At 35.8% G+C, this 18,844-nt stretch overlaps 1 protein-coding gene across 5 annotated transcripts in view; it reads left to right on the forward strand.

Annotated features, from left to right (window-relative positions):
• The window catches only part of LOC142339324 (uncharacterized), a 152,801-nt gene that overhangs the window by 28,501 nt on the left and 105,456 nt on the right, over window positions 1–18,844 (forward strand). For all 5 annotated transcript variants that reach the window (XM_075389292.1, XM_075389301.1, XM_075389310.1 and 2 more), the window contains exon 3: window positions 5,739–5,884. In XM_075389292.1, coding sequence (XP_075245407.1) covers window positions 5,739–5,884 — 146 coding nt within the window. The remainder of the gene's footprint in view (window positions 1–5,738; window positions 5,885–18,844) is intronic.

Here is an 18,844-nt window from a genome sequence, read left to right on the forward strand (position 1 = left end):
ATTTGCCAGCACTACACCCCCGAACAACACTAATACAATCTTTGTAGACTGAGAAGAGGGCTATTCCTACTTCAACTTCCGCTGAGAGTGATCTGTAATTGAAAGTTTGCCGTTTTTTGCTAGCTTTACTCGTTTATTATCAAAAATGCAAAATTTTTTTTGAGTTTTCAACCAACAAATTATCTATATCTACAATATTCGAAAAATCAATAGTTCCTAACTGACAATAAGCATTAGCAGGGCTAGTTTTAAGCCAATCTTGGACTGTTACAATCCAAAAAGAATTCGGATTGCAATCAGTCGGTCTTTTTTTTAAGTAAAATACCTATTATTAATAAAGAACAGAACATATCAAATGAAAGCTCAGGAGTGACAGGTCCAGTTGGCTTCCTAAGCAGCTCCAAGCTAATGCATTTAGTTTTTTACTTGAAAGTTTATGATCGTTTCGACTTTAAAAAATAATTGATTTTTAAATAAATAATGGCTTAAGAATTTTTCCTCCATTTTTTTTCTTAATTTGGTCAACTTGCAGCTTAGTGTCAGCAAAGAAAGAATGCTTCTTCATTCTACTGATTTGCAGTTTAGTATCGATTGCGTTTATAAGCTGAAGATATTGTTTTCTGGATTTGATACTACTAGATTCCATATTTTTTTTGTTTTCAGAAAGTTTGCCAGTATTTCACGTCATGACTTTGAAAACAATCGTTTTCCAAAGCTAAAAAAAAAACTTTTTAAGTTCGCAAGTTTCTTTTTATTTTTCTTTTTGGTACCTAATGTCGTGAATTACAGGTCAAATATGACATTATGGGTGTCAATGGAAGGTGTCAAAAGGGATTGAGTCCCAAATTTTTTTAAAGAATGCGTTATGACCTTACTGACTTCGACGACGGTTTTTCACAAAAAAAGTAAATTAATTTGATTTTTGTCATGTTTGACGTTCTTTTTGTAGACACAAGAATTATTCTGGATAATTGCAGGTCTTAAAGTATTCTTTTCGATGAATAAACGACCCTATTTAAATATTTAATTTTGTAATTAGTGTTTTTCATGACTTTGAATATAATTTTGTTTCGAAAAGAAATCAAAATTATTACATACTTTTGCCCTTTCTCTTTTTTGTCGACTTGTTACCTAGTCTCACGAATAAATGGCCAAATACTACTTTATCGGTGTTTGAAGAAGGCGCAAACGAATATATTCTGAGGGCCGAATTATGGCTTGACTGTTTTGACAGCGTTTTCTGGCAAGTTTCAAGTGAATTTTTGTTTGTTGTTTTTTTTGTTGTTCTTTTTAGCCGCTTAAAGAAATGAATAAGGACAGGTCCTAATGCCTTTCTATGGAAGCACTGATAATCGTAAGCTTTTGGGATATTTTACTTGATTTCTAATGGTTTTAATTACTTTGAAGTTAATTGTTTTTTAAAAAAAAGCGAATTTTTCAACTCTACTGTTTTTGTTCTTTTTTGTCTAATTGTTACCAAACCTTTTTATGGACTGGTCCATATCTTTTCTGGTGATCGAAAAATTATTTTGTTTAGTTTTAGGTTCATCTGGCGGTATGTTGACTTTGTTATTAACTTTTGTTTTTTAAAACGGACAAAAAGTTTTTGATGTAATTAATGTTTGTTGTTGTTGTTTTTCCATTTTGCTGTTCGTCTTGACTCGCTTTCTCAATATTGGCATATCACAGCAATTTAATGCTGCAATTTTTAGTCCACTGAGTTATTTGCTTTGGAGGCTATCTCATAGTTCATACACAACTTTTGTGAAAAATACTTGGGCTTTTTTGGGTTTTTTGGTATTCCCAAAAAATAATTTTTGGGTTCTCTATCTGTTCCTTATTTGGTAGACAATTATGTCAAAATTGTGGATGGGCGGGGTTGGAACCTTATGTGCCATCGCACATTGCTGACCCGCCTTCTTTGCTTTTTAATCTAGTTATCAGCGTTCAGTTCCGGAGTTTAGCTGGTTGACTTGGTTTTGTAATCAATAGACCACAACATATTTCATCAATCCGCTGCGTAATAAAAGAAAATTGCAAGTTTTTAGTTTTCATCACTTTTTGTGCAAAAATTTACCCACTTTTTAAAATCAGTTTATCCATCTGTGTTTATTCTTTTGACCTAACCTTAGCCACTCTATGGGTATTCATAGTGATTGTTTTTTAGAGTCGTCATTCACAGTTTAGGTTGGCACTATAATTGTTTTTATTGGCTTAGCTTTGTTTGCTCAAGTGGTATCAACTATGGTATCTATGTTCACTGGAAGTTTGCTTCGATGCGCCTTGTAAGATTAACGTATATAAAGGGGGCTTGTATTTGGTTATAAAACATCGGAGGTCAAGTTGCCACTCAACAAATCTCGAAATGAAGAAATAAGCAAATTAGCGTGCCCATAAAGTTTTTCCAAAATGTCATCGAATTTCGAATGATTTTGAACCACCAGCTCGGTTGTCAAACAGAGAGGTTTATTTTCTTCGTAAAGTACTCTCCCGTTAGTAAAATGGATGAACAAGAGTGCAAAAACTTCTGTTTTCACCGCGAAGATGAGCACCTGTGAAAAACTTGTGTTTTCCTTACGATGTGCTTCAAAAAGAGGGCAGTCCCCTAAATTGGTCTAAAACCAGAAACTGAGTCGTCCTGAAGTCATCGCCAGCAATTGCGCAAGCATTATGTAATTTAAAGCATTATGCGATTTATTAAGTGTTTGAGACTCCATGAAACTATTTACGGTCACTTGAACTTTGTATCTATGTTCACTGGATGTTTGATTCGAAGCGCTTTGTAAGGTTAACGTATATAAAGGAGCTTGCTTTTGGTTATAAAAGATCGGAGGTCAATTTGATGTCAACAAATCTCGCAAGCAAAAAACCAAGCAAATAAGCGTACCCATGAAGTTCTAAAATGTCATGGAGTTTGGAATGATTTTTTATCAACAGCTCAGTTTTTAATCAGTGGAATTCATTTGCCTCATAAAGTACTTTCCCATAAAATTGGATTAATTAAAGTATTAGTGAGTTGTTTTAAAATCTTTGCAATTCGTGAATAGTTAAGATACATAGTTAAATTGTGGAATCAATGTATGCTACATGAGAAAATTTGGGAGGGCAAGAGGTCTTGTAATGAAATGTGACATTTTTCCAGCAGAGTTGCTAATCACTCAAATGACTTGTACCATCTAAACTTGTGCCAGTCGGAAAAAAATGAGTCACTTCAGTTTTTTATAAATTTTAGCAGAATATGGTGTCATACTGATTATGAAATCAACTCAAACAAAAAAATTGCTTAATTTCTAATTTTCTATGGCGTTGTCCTACCGAATAGGCATTTTTTATCCTTATTGTGGGCATCGCTCAGGTCAATGTTCAACAATGAGTTATAACAGTTGCGGAATTCAAAATTATCAATTTTGGATTATTTTGAACTTGCAATCAAATTTTTACTTTTTAATTTTCAGAAAAATTTTTAACTGATCTGTCTAACGAGTGCTTGTATTTTGGCAATTATTGACATATTTTGTTTCCGGTGCTTATTTTGGGCTAATATGTCTCAAAATACAAAAAACTACTATGGCGAGACTTTTAAAAGGCCCCTTTTGAGTTCATTAAGTGATGTTAAAATTAGCTCCAACTAATATGATATACAATACATCAAAGCTTTTTTCATTTAACTGAAATTATTTTGCGCAGCAATCTCGCGCCTTGTACTCAGTAGCTTCTGTATTACATAGCCTCTCTCAAGCAAAGAAAGATGTTTCACTCAAACATTTGAAGCAAGTTTAAAGCAATTATATTTATCCCGCGGTCTTGTGTGACTTTTCGATTGACCGCTGTTTTATCTGACCCTTTTCAACTTCTCGTCCTCAAAAACGGGATCAAGGGGTAAAGCCCGGAGGCTGAGCAGCTCTGTTAGAGCCTTACTGGTCTCTAAATATGCAGTTCAGAGAAATTGCTTTGGAGAGACATTTTCATGGTGCGAAAGGCGGTTCTTAATATTGAAAGTGTGAACCCTCAGTCTCCCAGCCGAATGCTAGCATCCCTAAGCCCCAGGCGGCTATTACCGAAGCCAATCGCTTGCCGGTTCTTAGAAAATTTCGCCCGAATGCTAGCATCCCTAAGCCCCAGGTGGCTATTACCGAAGCCAATCGCTCGCCGGTTCTTAAAGAGCAATTCGCGCGACGTTAGTCGGTTGTTTATAATGTTGAGTACTTACCCCTCCCCTTATTGGTAGAGTGTTGTGGCGACAATTCAGAGTAATTTTCAGTATTCTTTTTGTTGTTTTTACAACTTTATTGGTTGTTTCAGGGGGAATTGTTTGTTGCTACAGTTTTTTGTAGCTGAGGCAAGTTCATTTACGATCTGAACTTTCACTACCTTCTATTCGAACTTTGACTTCGGTTTTCCAGTGTTGGCATTAACGTGTTAAATGAGTTTAGATGCTTTAATTGTTTTTAATTTACATTTTTAGTAACCTCTTTTGATAATCAAATTGAAAAGTGCAATATGATAAAAGTTTGATCCTTTTTTCGATTTTTGTTTTGGTTTGCATATTTCTGGTATCGTTGGATCTAAGTTTCTATTTGCACGTCTTTTCCAGTCGTTTCCGATATTCCGTCGGGTATTTTTTTCAGAATTTCTGCTTCACCTTTTGTGATTTTCTGAGTGACGTTTGTCTTTGTCTTGCGTAGTATCAATTGCTCTCACATTCACAGTTTGAAGCAGCTGTATTGAAATTGGCGACTACTTTAAATTTCAGTGAGGGCCTATGATAAGCTTTGATAACATCATTTGAAGCCCCCTTGTGAATTTGTTCTCGGCCACCCCATCCTTCACAAGCAAGCACCTCCCTCTGATGTATCAAATTTTTTTAAGAAACAATTTTTTTGTTGGAGATGAAGATGTTTCTCTTCGTTATTTAATAAATATGGTTGCGGTAGCTGAGCGTAGATGTTATTTGGCGTCTCTTGACTTTTTACAGATCTTTGAATTGTATTGGATCTCTATCTTGAGATCTGTTCACTTTTTTGATTTCTTGTCAATGAGATGATAAATTAAAATGTTTAAAGTGATTCAATTAAGTTCTAAGTGATTGTTTTCCGGTTTGCATTGCTATCGAGTCTAAGAAATAAACCCCCACGGAAAAATTCGCCACTTAACTTTAGATAGGAAATAAACCCCCACGGAAAATAACCCCCTCGGAAATAAACCCCCATTTAAAAATTGAATTTCGGTCGTGATAATTTGTTCGGTTGTGATAGTTTCATATCAAGTCCCACGTGCCGCTAACGCATGGCCATGGCCCGCGAGATGGGGTCTTTAATAGTAAAGTGGGGGTTTATTTCCGTGGGTTTTTTTTTATTTCCTATCTAAAATGAAGTGGGGGTTTTTTCCGCAACCGATTGCTATCTTCTCTGTTGACTACCAAAGGCTGGTATTCTAATGATACGTATAGTCAGGTTTTAATTTGTTGTGATTCTTGGGCTTTTCCTACTGTTTTTTTCAAGGTTTTGTTACGACCAAATGACGTCCGGCTCTCTTCAAACCAGCTTATTCTTTTCATTCGAATCTTGAGGCTAAAGGTCTACGAAGCTACTGTAGCTTTTTCGGGCTGTCAAACAGATTCCACTGCGTCCTATTTTGTCCCACCACTATAGATTTGTCCTATTTTGATGGTTTTCTTAAATGTAATGGGTGAATATTGTAGTTCTTTTCAGAATGCTCATTTATGTTGTTGTGTTTAGAAAAAATGCAAATTTTGAAGTTCGAGCCGAAGCCAAACTCCGATTGCAAGTTATTCTCTTTGAGGCGACAGGAGAACACTAGTGACTTTGCCATTGGTACCCTCATGAATGTGTTCTTCAAGAGCAAGAAGAAGATGGTAGCACATGTAAGTTTTTTATTTGATCTATTTTGACACTAGTTGTACGTAACTGTCGTTGCTCAAGCGGATATATGTATGTCGTTTTGTGCCCTAAAAATGAAATTGAAGCTCAAAGGCTTAAACGAGATGACGCCTTGATTTATCAGTAATTTAGTTGTCCTACTTTTTAATCCACTTTTAGTCAATTATTATCTAATTTTTGAGATCTTATTTCGGCAGATAATCTGTTTGGGAGAGTTTTTGAAACTAGAGAATTAGGACGAGAAGTATTTTACACTGAGTCTCCGGTGTTCTTGATCCTTAGTTTTACCTCAGGTAGTTTTGGTTCTTCGTAGTTTTTTTTGCTGGTCTCTCAAGCGAGGTTGTCATCATTTTACATTTTAAAGTCATCAGAAAACTTAAGGTAAAATATTCCGCTTTTCAGGTACATTACTAAGTTTTTTGCTTTGTCAAGTTTACAAGAACTGATGAACTCTACTTTTTGATATTTTTACCTAATTGTTGCGTTCAAAACAAAAATCTGCACAGTCTGCTCAATGATTTGAAAAGTTTTTGAGGATGTTTTTCAATAGCCGCGAAGCGATAGTTGAATTGTATTGGTGCGCTGTCTTTTTTTAAGATCTGTTCAATCTTTTTTCGGCTTTTTCACGTCAGTGAGAAGTCAAATTAGAGTGGTGATGTTGGTCACACTGAAATAATAAATGGAGCGCGAAATCGAGCAGGTTTGAGGCGTGACTCTTCTCAAAATACCTTTAAAGTGGAGTGAGAAATTGGTGTTTGAACAATTTGGCAATTTTTGATTGATTTTTTTCAGGTGCGTCAATTTGACTTCTTCTTTCGGAGTTTCCTCTCCTTTAGTGCTTTTGAGATGGTACATATGCGTTCTAATTGTGCTTATTTGCCTTTGCTTGAATTCATTAAGGGGTAGCTAATGTTTTTTTTGACTTTGGTCATAAAATATTAGTGAATTTTAGATTTTGCCCCTTTTTAAAAATTATCTGTGTTCTTATTACTTAGTATCATCAATGATAGGTCCGATAGGGAGCTAATGAGACATAAAGGAACCTAATTAACTGCGCGAGTTAAAAACTAGTGGTCTTCATGACTTTGACAGTACTTTTTCGCAATAATTTTGAGTGAATTTTTGTTCTGCTAGTATTTATTGTACGTTTTGATGTCTTATCATTTAATCTCATTGTTGAAAGGTCTCTGATGCTGCTAATAGAGTTTAAGTTTATCGATTTAATCGTTTCTGTTCAAAACTAGAGCTTTCTATGACATTGACGCTATTTATTTTAAATAATAATTATCGAAATTTTACAGTTTTTGAAACTAGAGAATTAGGACGAGAAGTATTTTACACTGAGTCTCCGGTGTTCTTGATCCTTAGTTTTACCTCAGGTAGTTTTGGTTCTTCGTAGTTTTTTTCTGCTGGTCTCTCAAGCGAGGTTGTCATCATTTTACATTTTAAAGTCATCAGAAAACTTAAGGTAAAATATTCCGCTTTTCAGGTACATTACTAAGTTTTTTGCTTTGTCAAGTTTACAAGAACTGATGAACTCTACTTTTTGATATTTTTACCTAATTGTTGCGTTCAAAACAAAAATCTGCACAGTCTGCTCAATGATTTGAAAAGTTTTTGAGGATGTTTTTCAATAGCCGCGAAGCGATAGTTGAATTGTATTGGTGCGCTGTCTTTTTTTAAGATCTGTTCAATCTTTTTTCGGCTTTTTCACGTCAGTGAGAAGTCAAATTAGAGTGGTGATGTTGGTCACACTGAAATAATAAATGGAGCGCGAAATCGAGCAGGTTTGAGGCGTGACTCTTCTCAAAATACCTTTAAAGTGGAGTGAGAAATTGGTGTTTGAACAATTTGGCAATTTTTGATTGATTTTTTTCAGGTGCGTCAATTTGACTTCTTGTTTCGGAGTTTCCTCTCCTTTAGTGCTTTTGAGATGGTACATATGCGTTCTAATTGTGCTTATTTGCCTTTGCTTGAATTCATTAAGGGGTAGCTAATATTTTTTTTGACTTTGGTCATAAAATATTAGTGATTTTTAGATTTTGCCCCTTTTTAAAAATTATCTGTGTTCTTATTACTTAGTATCATCAATGATAGGTCCGATAGGGAGCTAATGGGACATAAAGTAACCTAATTAACTGCGCGAGTTAAAAACTGGTGGTTTTCGTGACTTTGACACTACTTTTTCGCAATAATTTCGAGTGAACTTTTGTGTTCTGCTAGTATTTATTGTACGTTTTGGTGTCTTATCATTTAATCTCATTGTTGAAAGGTCTCTGATGCTGCTAATAGAGTTTAAGTTTATCGATTTAATCGTTTCTGTTCAAAACTAGAGCTTTCTATGACATTGACGCTATTTATTTTAAATAATAATTATCGAAATTTTACAGTTTTTGAAACTAGAGAATTAGGACGAGAAGTATTTTACACTGAGTCTCCGGTGTTCTTGATCCTTAGTTTTACCTCAGGTAGTTTTGGTTCTTCTTCCTTGTTTTTTTGCTGGTCTCTCAAGCGAGGTTGTCATCATTTTACATTTTGAAGTCATCAGAAAACTTAAGGTAAAATATTCCGCTTTTCAGGTACATTACTAAGTTTTTTGCTTTGTCAAGTTTACAAGAACTGATGAACTCTACTTTTTGATATTTTTACCTAATTGTTGCGTTCAAAACAAAAATCTGCACAGTCTGCTCAATGATTTGAAAAGTTTTTGGGGATGTTTTTCAATAGCCGCGAAGCGATAGTTGAATTGTATTGGTGCGCTGTCTTTTTTTAAGATCTGTTCAATCTTTTTTCGACTTTTTCACGTCAGTGAGAAGTCAAATTAGAGTGGTGATGTTGGTCACACTGAAATAATAAATGGAGCGCGAAATCGAGCAGGTTTGAGGCGTGACTCTTCTCAAAATACCTTTAAAGTGGAGTGAGAAATTGGTGTTTGAACAATTTGGCAATTTTTGATTGATTTTTTTCAGGTGCGTCAATTTGACTTCTTCTTTCAGAGTTTCCTATCCTTTAGTGCTTTTGAGATGGTACATATGCGTTCTAATTGTGCTTATTTGCCTTTGCTTGAATTCATTAAGGGGTAGCTAATATTTTTTTTGACTTTGGTCATAAAATATTAGTGAATTTTAGATTTTGCCCCTTTTTAAAAATTATCTGTGTTCTTATTACTTAGTATCATCAATGATAGGTCCGATAGGGAGCTAATGGGACATAAAGTAACCTAATTAACTGCGCGAGTTAAAAACTGGTGGTTTTCGTGACTTTGACACTACTTTTTCGCAATAATTTCGAGTGAACTTTTGTGTTCTGCTAGTATTTATTGTACGTTTTGGTGTCTTATCATTTAATCTCATTGTTGAAAGGTCTCTGATGCTGCTAATAGAGTTTAAGTTTATCGATTTAATCGTTTCTGTTCAAAACTAGAGCTTTCTATGACATTGACGCTATTTATTTTAAATAATAATTATCGAAATTTTACAGTTTTTGAAACTAGAGAATTAGGACGAGAAGTATTTTACACTGAGTCTCCGGTGTTCTTGATCCTTAGTTTTACCTCAGGTAGTTTTGGTTCTTCTTCCTTGTTTTTTTTTGCTGGTCTCTCAAGCGAGGTTGTCATCATTTTACATTTTAAAGTCATCAGAAAACTTAAGGTAAAATATTCCGCTTTTCAGGTACATTACTAAGTTTTTTGCTTTGTCAAGTTTACAAGAACTGATGAACTCTACTTTTTGATATTTTTACCTAATTGTTGCGTTCAAAACAAAAATCTGCACAGTCTGCTCAATGATTTGAAAAGTTTTTGGGGATGTTTTTCAATAGCCGCGAAGCGATAGTTGAATTGTATTGGTGCGCTGTCTTTTTTTAAGATCTGTTCAATCTTTTTTCGACTTTTTCACGTCAGTGAGAAGTCAAATTAGAGTGGTGATGTTGGTCACACTGAAATAATAAATGGAGCGCGAAATCGAGCAGGTTTGAGGCGTGACTCTTCTCAAAATACCTTTAAACTGGAGTGAGAAATTGGTGTTTGAACAATTTGGCAATTTTTGATTGATTTTTTTCAGGTGCGTCAATTTGACTTCTTCTTTCAGAGTTTCCTATCCTTTAGTGCTTTTGAGATGGTACATATGCGTTCTAATTGTGCTTGTTTGCCTTTGCTTGAATTCATTAAGGGGTAGCTAATATTTTTTTTGACTTTGGTCATAAAATATTAGTGATTTTTAGATTTTGCCCCTTTTTAAAAATTATCTGTTCTTATTACTTAGTATCATCAATCATAGGTCCGATAGGGAGCTAATGGGACATAAAGTAACCTAATTAACTGCGCGAGTTAAAAACTAGTGGTTTTCGTGACTTTGACACTACTTTTTCGCAATAATTTTGAGTGAACTTTTGTGTTCTGCTAGTATTTATTGTACGTTTTGATGTCTTATCATTTAATCTCATTGTTGAAAGGTCTCTGATGCTGCTAATAGAGTTTAAGTTTATCGATTTAATCGTTTCTGTTCAAAACTAGAGCTTTCTATGACATTGACGCTATTTATTTTAAATAATAATTATCGAAATTTTACAGTTTTTGAAACTAGAGAATTAGGACGAGAAGTATTTTACACTGAGTCTCCGGTGTTCTTGATCCTTAGTTTTACCTCAGGTAGTTTTGGTTCTTCTTCCTTGTTTTTTTTTGCTGGTCTCTCAAGCGAGGTTGTCATCATTTTACATTTTAAAGTCATCAGAAAACTTAAGGTAAAATATTCCGCTTTTCAGGTACATTACTAAGTTTTTTGCTTTGTCAAGTTTACAAGAACTGATGAACTCTACTTTTTGATATTTTTACCTAATTGTTGCGTTCAAAACAAAAATCTGCACAGTCTGCTCAATGATTTGAAAAGTTTTTGGGGATGTTTTTCAATAGCCGCGAAGCGATAGTTGAATTGTATTGGTGCGCTGTCTTTTTTTAAGATCTGTTCAATCTTTTTTCGACTTTTTCACGTCAGTGAGAAGTCAAATTAGAGTGGTGATGTTGGTCACACTGAAATAATAAATGGAGCGCGAAATCGAGCAGGTTTGAGGCGTGACTCTTCTCAAAATACCTTTAAAGTGGAGTGAGAAATTGGTGTTTGAACAATTTGGCAATTTTTGATTGATTTTTTTCAGGTGCGTCAATTTGACTTCTTCTTTCAGAGTTTCCTATCCTTTAGTGCTTTTGAGATGGTACATATGCGTTCTAATTGTGCTTGTTTGCCTTTGCTTGAATTCATTAAGGGGTAGCTAATATTTTTTTTGACTTTGGTCATAAAATATTAGTGATTTTTAGATTTTGCCCCTTTTTAAAAATTATCTGTTCTTATTACTTAGTATCATCAATCATAGGTCCGATAGGGAGCTAATGGGACATAAAGTAACCTAATTAACTGCGCGAGTTAAAAACTAGTGGTTTTCGTGACTTTGACACTACTTTTTCGCAATAATTTTGAGTGAACTTTTGTGTTCTGCTAGTATTTATTGTACGTTTTGATGTCTTATCATTTAATCTCATTGTTGAAAGGTCTCTGATGCTGCTAATAGAGTTTAAGTTTATCGATTTAATCGTTTCTGTTCAAAACTAGAGCTTTCTATGACATTGACGCTATTTATTTTAAATAATATTTATCGAAATTTTACAGTTTTTCTTTTCAACCTTGTCGTCTTAACTCTTAGTCTCATTATTGACAGGTCTCATTGGTTGCTAAAAAGCTTCAATTAGGGCAAGTCATTTCATTTCATTGCTGTTGCTGTTTGTGACTTATACGCTCGTTCGTTTTTTAAAAAAGTCTTAGTGTTTTTTTTTCTTTTTGCTAGTCTTTGTTGTACTTATTGCTGTCTTATCACCTAATCTCATTGATGACAAGTCTCAACAGTGGTCATTTAGGACCCAAATAATTGGTGTAAATTGTCGCCTTCAATAGCTATTGCGTTCTGTGAGTTTTATGCTAAGTGTTTTCATAAAGTTTCAGCGAGTTATATTGTGATTTTTTGGTTATTTTTGTCTTATCGTTTAATATTATTTAGAGGACTCATTGAAATTTAATGAAAGGTTGCTAATGAGTAATGAGAATTATAGTTTGCAGTTTGAGTTCATAGCAATTGCTTTTTGATGTTGATCCTGTCTTTTCAAAAAGAAAAGTTGAATTTTCGGTCTTGCTTGTTTTTGGTGTTCTTATGTTGTTTTATTGCTTAGTCTCATTACTAACAGCTCTCATTTGCCTTCGCGGAGTAAATGATTTTCAGGTCATTAATTAATACAATTCCGTGTATTTCAGGACTTGTCCTGCTATAATTTTTTAATTCTTCGTCTCCACAGATGATTCTTACGACCTGACTTCTTGGAATTGACTGTTACTGACTTCTACTGCTTCGCGGTTAAAATTTTACGTGACGTCATTTGTTGTGTTTTTTAGTGAATTGCGTGACTTACATCAATGAATAAAAACTTTAATTTTTATGAACCTTTACTAGTTAAAGATCAATAGTGTGCATCCAAATAGTGCCTAACGTAATTGCCCTAATTCCCTATCGTAACGTAAATGAGTATAGAGTCTTGAATTTTTGATTGAGAATATTAAGTTTGAAAAAGCTCTATTAGGACTTTATCGAGCGTATATGTTGCAAAAAAATGAAAGTCCGAATCTAACCCAAAAATTCTAGTGGTCTTTTAAAGGACTGGTGGCCAATCTGTCTATCTTATTTCTTTAATTGTTTCTATAGCTAAAGATCTTATTTCTATAGCCGCGTCAGCAATTGAGGGCGGCTATTATAGCGCTTCTAATTTTTCTTCGTCTAACAGATTTTTGTTTCGTCTTATCCTGACTTCTTGGAATTGACTTTTTCAATGACCTCAGTGAATTCTACTGCTTTGCAGTTAAAATTTGTGTTCGTGACGTCATTTCTGCTCTAAGGTCAATTGCGTGACTTACCTCACTCAAAAAAATGACTTCTGAACTCACTTATGGAATTTTAAATTTTATGAACATTTACTAATTGAAGGCCAATAGTGTGCATCTAAATAGTGCTAAACTTATATGCCCCAATTCCTGAGTAATAGAGTCTTGCGTTTTAATATCGAATATTAATTTTGAAAAGGCTGCATTAGGGTTTTTCCTTGTAGAGCAAATGCGTCTCATAAGAATGACAGTCCGAATCTTAACACAAAAAGTCTAGTGGTCTATTAAAAAGCTGGTAGTCGATCTGTAAATCTTATTTCTTTAGTTGTTCCAATTCATGATAGGCCACAAACGTCTATGGCGGCTATTTTTCGGCAGTTTGCCGGCTGTCCAATCCTATGGAAGGCCGCAAGCGTCTATAGTGGCTATTTTCGGCTATCTGGGCTATGTTTTTTTTATTTCGTCGTCAATATTATTGTTACAGCAATGACGTCACAATCACTTCAAATCTGCTCTTTGTTCTCTCGTTCATGCAATTTCAACTGAATTGCGTTGTCGACGACATTTTTCGCTCTTATTTGGGCGAGTTTTTTTGTTAGTTTGCGTGATTAATTTTTTGGTCACACGTTACTTACCTCACTCTCAAAAATGACTTGCTCTCTTAAATTGACTTTCTTTTACTTTAATTCAAAGAAATGAGGTCAATTGAGTGTATGTCACTCTAATTGAAGGTTATTTAAGAGCAGCTATTAGAAACAGCAATAAGTTATGCAGATTCTAAATCAAAATTTATTACCTCAGTCTATAGTGAAAAGAATATGTTACTTTTTGGTCTGTCTGCTTACTTTCTTTTTGAGACTGCAAATCTACGAGGCTTTTGCGGCTATTTTCCAGCAATCTGACAGCTGATCTGAATATTATCACATTTTTATCTTTTTTCTCTTGCAATTTATGATAGGAAGTCGAGATATTGTATGATTTGGAGTTTGCTTACTTTCTCAGAATGCTTACTTTTGAATAATTTAGAATGAATAAGTAGTCACATTTTAGCAAGAGTTTTTTGACGTTGAAGGTTGTGAAGTTCTTGAGGAAAATTTAAATACTTATTTATTTGATTGTCTTTTTGTCGTCCAGCCAGAATTCAAAACTTGACCTGTTTTTCGTGCTTATGAAAGATAAAAATTTAGGGAAATTGTCACACAAGACGTTAGAAAAACACTCACACAGTTTGAACTGTATATGGTGAATTTGGATTTTGCTTGCAATTTTTAGATGATTTGAAATAATTTGAGTAAAATGAAGTTTTGGCGTTTTGAAAAATTAGTTTAACGCTTTTTTGTTTCCAAAAAGTGTGTAGCCCTTAGTTTGAACCCTTAAAAACCGAAAGCGGAGCAATTATTTTTTTGCGAATTTAACAAATATTCAATACATGTGTTGCTTTTTCCGCTGATATGTCTCCAGCTGCTGGTTGACAATTTCGCGCACTCGGTTGCCAAGGTAATCTTTGTGTTTTTCTGAGTTTTTTTTTATCCAAGCCAGTACAGCCATGCTGTCACCAAATTGTGGTATCCTTGAAGTCTATGGTCTTTTTTTTCTTGGCCAAGTGAGTTAAACGGGTTCCAAGGACGGCGGCTTGAAGCTCGAGTTTTGGGATACTTAGCTGCTTGATGGGAGCAACTTGGGCTCTGCTCATTAGGAAACAGCAAGATGCGCCGTGTTCAGATAGAATTATGGCTGAAGCGACTGCACCATAGGATAGTTTTGAAGCATCCGTAAAAACGCGTAGTTCAAACTCTGCTGGTCAATATATCTAGTGTTAGTCAGCGAGGGATTTCGATGCGGGGAGAGCACATGTAATTGTCCCTCCAAACTTGAATTGATTTACGCTTCTCCTTTGGCAGGGGGTCATCCATATTAGACCTTCTTTCCTTTTATCTTTTAGGAAAGTCTTCAGAGTGATGATTAAGGGCGCCATTATTCCTAGCGGGTCAAAAAGGCATGCTATTAGGGTAAAGAGTTTTCAAACAGTGCAATTCTCTGCGTTGGTATTGAACTTTGCTGTTTTCTGATTGAAAATTTTTCAGTCGACTTACTCCATTGGACGCCAAATACGCAATGTTTTCATTGTTTTCATCGCTGTCGTTGACATTTTCTAATGCTGCTTGTTCATTGGAGACAAGTTTTGTCAAGTTAAAACCGGCTCTCATGATGGTTGTCTTCATTAATACTGCGGCTTCTTGTGCAATCTCTACTGTTTCGAAGGAAATTACGAAATCGTGCAGGTAAAAACTATTTTTAAACAGATTATGAATTGTTTGGTCTGGCGCAAAATTTGCTGCCGTTTTTTGGAGGACAATATTGGCTGTTGGTAGTGAATATCTAGCGCCAGAGTTGAGATGGGTTTGCTGGAGTTGCTCCACGCTCTGATTGCTGGGCCAGATAAATCTAATTGAGGGCTGGTCTTTCTTAATTATACCTACCTGCACAATTAGTCATTTCTCTGTCACGCTCTCCATAACTAAAAGAAGGGAAATTGGGTCTTTGATGGACTAGTATTTGTCCAGACTATTGAATTTCTAATAGTAAATGGCGTTCTCTTGGGTCCTTGTAAAAACTCTTTAGAGGATATACTGTGTTGTGTCAATTCCAAGTAATACTGGAATGGGGTTGTTTTCCAGTTGGGGACACCTGATGTTTTGCAAATGGGGATGTTTGCTGCAAACATCATTCAGATCTGAAACGGGGCATCATCAAAATGCCAATTGTTAATTGAATCAACGTAATTCAAGCGAAACAGTGTTTTTTTTACTGTTAAAGCATCCCATATCAAGTTGTACGAGTTTGGCTTCTGTTGAGTAATCAACAGAGTCTGTTTGAAAAGCTGCGAGATGATTCTGGGCTCTTCCGTGTTATATTCATTTTGGTTACCTGGGGATCAAAAAAATATGAGATTGTGCTGCAGCTCTCAAGTAATGCATAACATCCGGAGGTTTCGTTAGAACTTTAATGGTAACCATAGGAAGCTGATTTCTGATTTTTCGTGGGAGAAAGCGCGTCTAGATGGTTGTTTTTGTTTCTTTGCTTCTCTCTTCAAAATGACTCGTATAGTGGTAATTCGCGTTGAGTAGCGTTTGTTTTTTTGCTGTGAGACGTAATTATTGTCATGAAGCTTTGAGTGATGTTTCCATGTCTGCATGAGATCTTTTTGCGTTATCGATTGAGCTAAGACAATTGTAGCAAAGAAGATTCTTTTTGACTTCTTAATTATGTTCAGTGGGTGACATTTGCAGAAATTTTTGGGACATTACACACTCCTCTATGTGTAATGTTCTCCTGGATCGATCGGACAGTTTTTACTCTGTTTTGCTGAGACGGGTGTTGAATGGTTTTTGAACAAAACTACTGTTATTGTTTCTGTTGGTTTCAAAAGTTTTTAACTCCATAGCGTTGTTGTGATTTTGTTCGTTTGCGTTATGTTTGTTTTTGTTTGGGTTATGGTTGTGGCCGTTCTTGTTATAGCTGTATTGGCCAAATTTTCGGTTGCCATTTCTTTCCTTGTGGCTGAAATTCGATTTTTGGTTAAATTTACCTCTATTGCGGTCGTTCCGTTGTTCTTGTCGTTGTTGGAAAAGCTGTTGTCCTGTAGATGTTCACAGTCTCTCGCCTGTTTATCCATCCAAATCGAGAGGTCTTCCAATCCTGGAAATGGACTTCCATTGTTGACTAGGTGTTCACTCCATTTCATTTTCAATGACCCTGGTAGCTTATCGCGTGCAATCCGGACTAAATAGGTAGAGTGCAAGTCAGCGTAAAAACCATGTGCATTAAATGCCTGAACTAGTTTTTGCAAGAAAGAAGCGTAGCTTATCAATCTCAATGTTCTATCAACGTAGCTTATAACCGTTGTTGCTTGCTTGTGGTCTGTGTCACTTCGATTTCTTTGGTGAGGCAGCGCAACGTGAGGATTTCCAAAGCGTCGTTCAAGTTCCGATAAGGCATGATAGAATCTGGGGTTAGATATCCCGAAATGGCTTCCCTTGCTGGTACAGCGACCAATGTTTGCTAGTAGCTCATTCCTTCATTGTCATTGATGTCACGGTTTTGACGGATAGCTGAGGAGAACATGCAGGACCATTCATTCCACTTCAATGGGTCTCCGTCGAATGTTAGTATTTGTATGTCTGGTATTTTCCCTGAGTGATAGTTGTTTTGAAAGAACGGCTGATGATGATAGCTGTTGGAATATTGCGGGTGCGCAGTTTGTTCAGAATTGTTTTTTATTGTGACGTTGTTGTTGATGGAGATTTGTTGCATTTTTCGGAGAGGAATGTTGAGGGTTTGTACAGTTAATAGATTGAACGTATTGTTCAGATGTTTTTGGCAGTTGCCGATGGAGGCCTGCTGGATGTAGCATGTGTTGAGTAGCAGAGGCTACAAAATTGTTGAGGCATTTATTCCGGTTGATTGAGGCCTTTTGTTGATTTTGTTCAACAATGTCATGCAGTTTATTTAAGACTTCTTGTGAGATGTTTTTGTGAAAGAGTGAAAATCTGGTTTTTGGCGGTGTTTTAATCATCGGCAAATTTCATGTTTCGACTTCTTTTCTTGAATTCCCAAGGTCATTGGGAACATGCTCCAAGGAGGGCAGTGGTTGAAGATCATCTTGAATTTCGTTTGCTGTAATATCTTTGAATTTACATACTTGAAAATTAAAATACTGTAATGGTGGTAACATCAAAGGGGGAGTGGAGGTAGCTCGTGTTGCCTAAGGCAGGAGTAAAAAAATTATTCAAAAACTACGGAAAAAACCCATGCGAAGCCGGCGACCGTACGCACGTAAAGCCGTATTTACCTTGAAAATTCGTATTTCTCCGTCTCGTCCAGGGGATGTTCCGACGACTCTTCCAAGGGGCTAAATTCCTCTCGGCGTCAAGGATTTGGTTACCGAGATAACTTTTCTGATTTTCAAAGGAGGCTGGTTGTTTTCTGTCCATTAACGCCTCTTGATTAATGTTGGCAGGTACTCCTTTATCAAACGCCGCAACGTGTGGTTCATGAACTGATGAACATGCGTGCCTCCAGTTCTTGAAACTAGCTGTCTGTTGATCTCCAAGGTTTCCGGGTGGCAGGGAACTGTACCGTCGTTGAATGAAGAAATGGTTAGGAGTGAGCGGTTTTTCGTTGTCTGGTTGATCGGCAACGTTTGTCAAGGGTCTGGAATTCAGGATTGCCTCAACTTCAATCACGGTTGTCGCAAGATGTTAAAGGAGAGACGCTTAGATCCTGAATGATCAAGAGTCCTCTTGGCTCTCTGAATCAATCGCTCACATAATGACAATGTCGATGCTTCTTGGGGAATCAGGGAAATCGGTTGGGGGCGTCGACTTGCCTTCTTCGTAGTCTGTTCTTTGGTGATGTTTCTGAAAAAACCTTAGTCCTCAAGAATTACCTTTATTACATTGTTTCCACGTGCCTTTTTTTGTTCCAAATTCTTGTGCTCTGAATCAGTATCTTTAAGTTCACATTGATTATGACATTTTTGCGGTAAATGTTTAGCGCCAATGTATAAAGATTATCGATGTCGATAACATAGCACACCGTCATCTGTCTCTTATAACGTACGCAATAAAGTTGTATGTAAACATTGCTTTTTAAACAATTTAGCTGTAGTTTTCTTCAATTTTCTTCCGATAAATTGGTTGAGGATTCAGTAAACTTTCGCAAAACGTAGTTTTTAGAGAAAATAATGCGCGGGCAAAACAACACAATATATCGCCTTGATCTCTACTACTAATCGCCCCTTTTTTTGCATGGTTATCATTTAAATTAACTTACTCAAAATTGGAACATCCTGCGCTCCTCGCATAGGCTCGTACGAGTCGTTTTGTTATGTTTTTAAAAGAGTAACTCACATGGACAACTGTTCCAAAGAAATCGGTACAAGTTTTAGCATAGTCTTTAAAAAAACTTCCTCTAACCGACTAAGTTTTTTTGGGAAATTGAGATGTGTTTTGCATGCTGTCACAC

Source organism: Convolutriloba macropyga, chromosome 1 (genome assembly GCF_964194025.1).
Source record: "Convolutriloba macropyga chromosome 1, txConMacr16.3, whole genome shotgun sequence".
Classification (NCBI taxonomy): Eukaryota; Metazoa; Xenacoelomorpha; order Acoela; family Convolutidae; genus Convolutriloba; species Convolutriloba macropyga.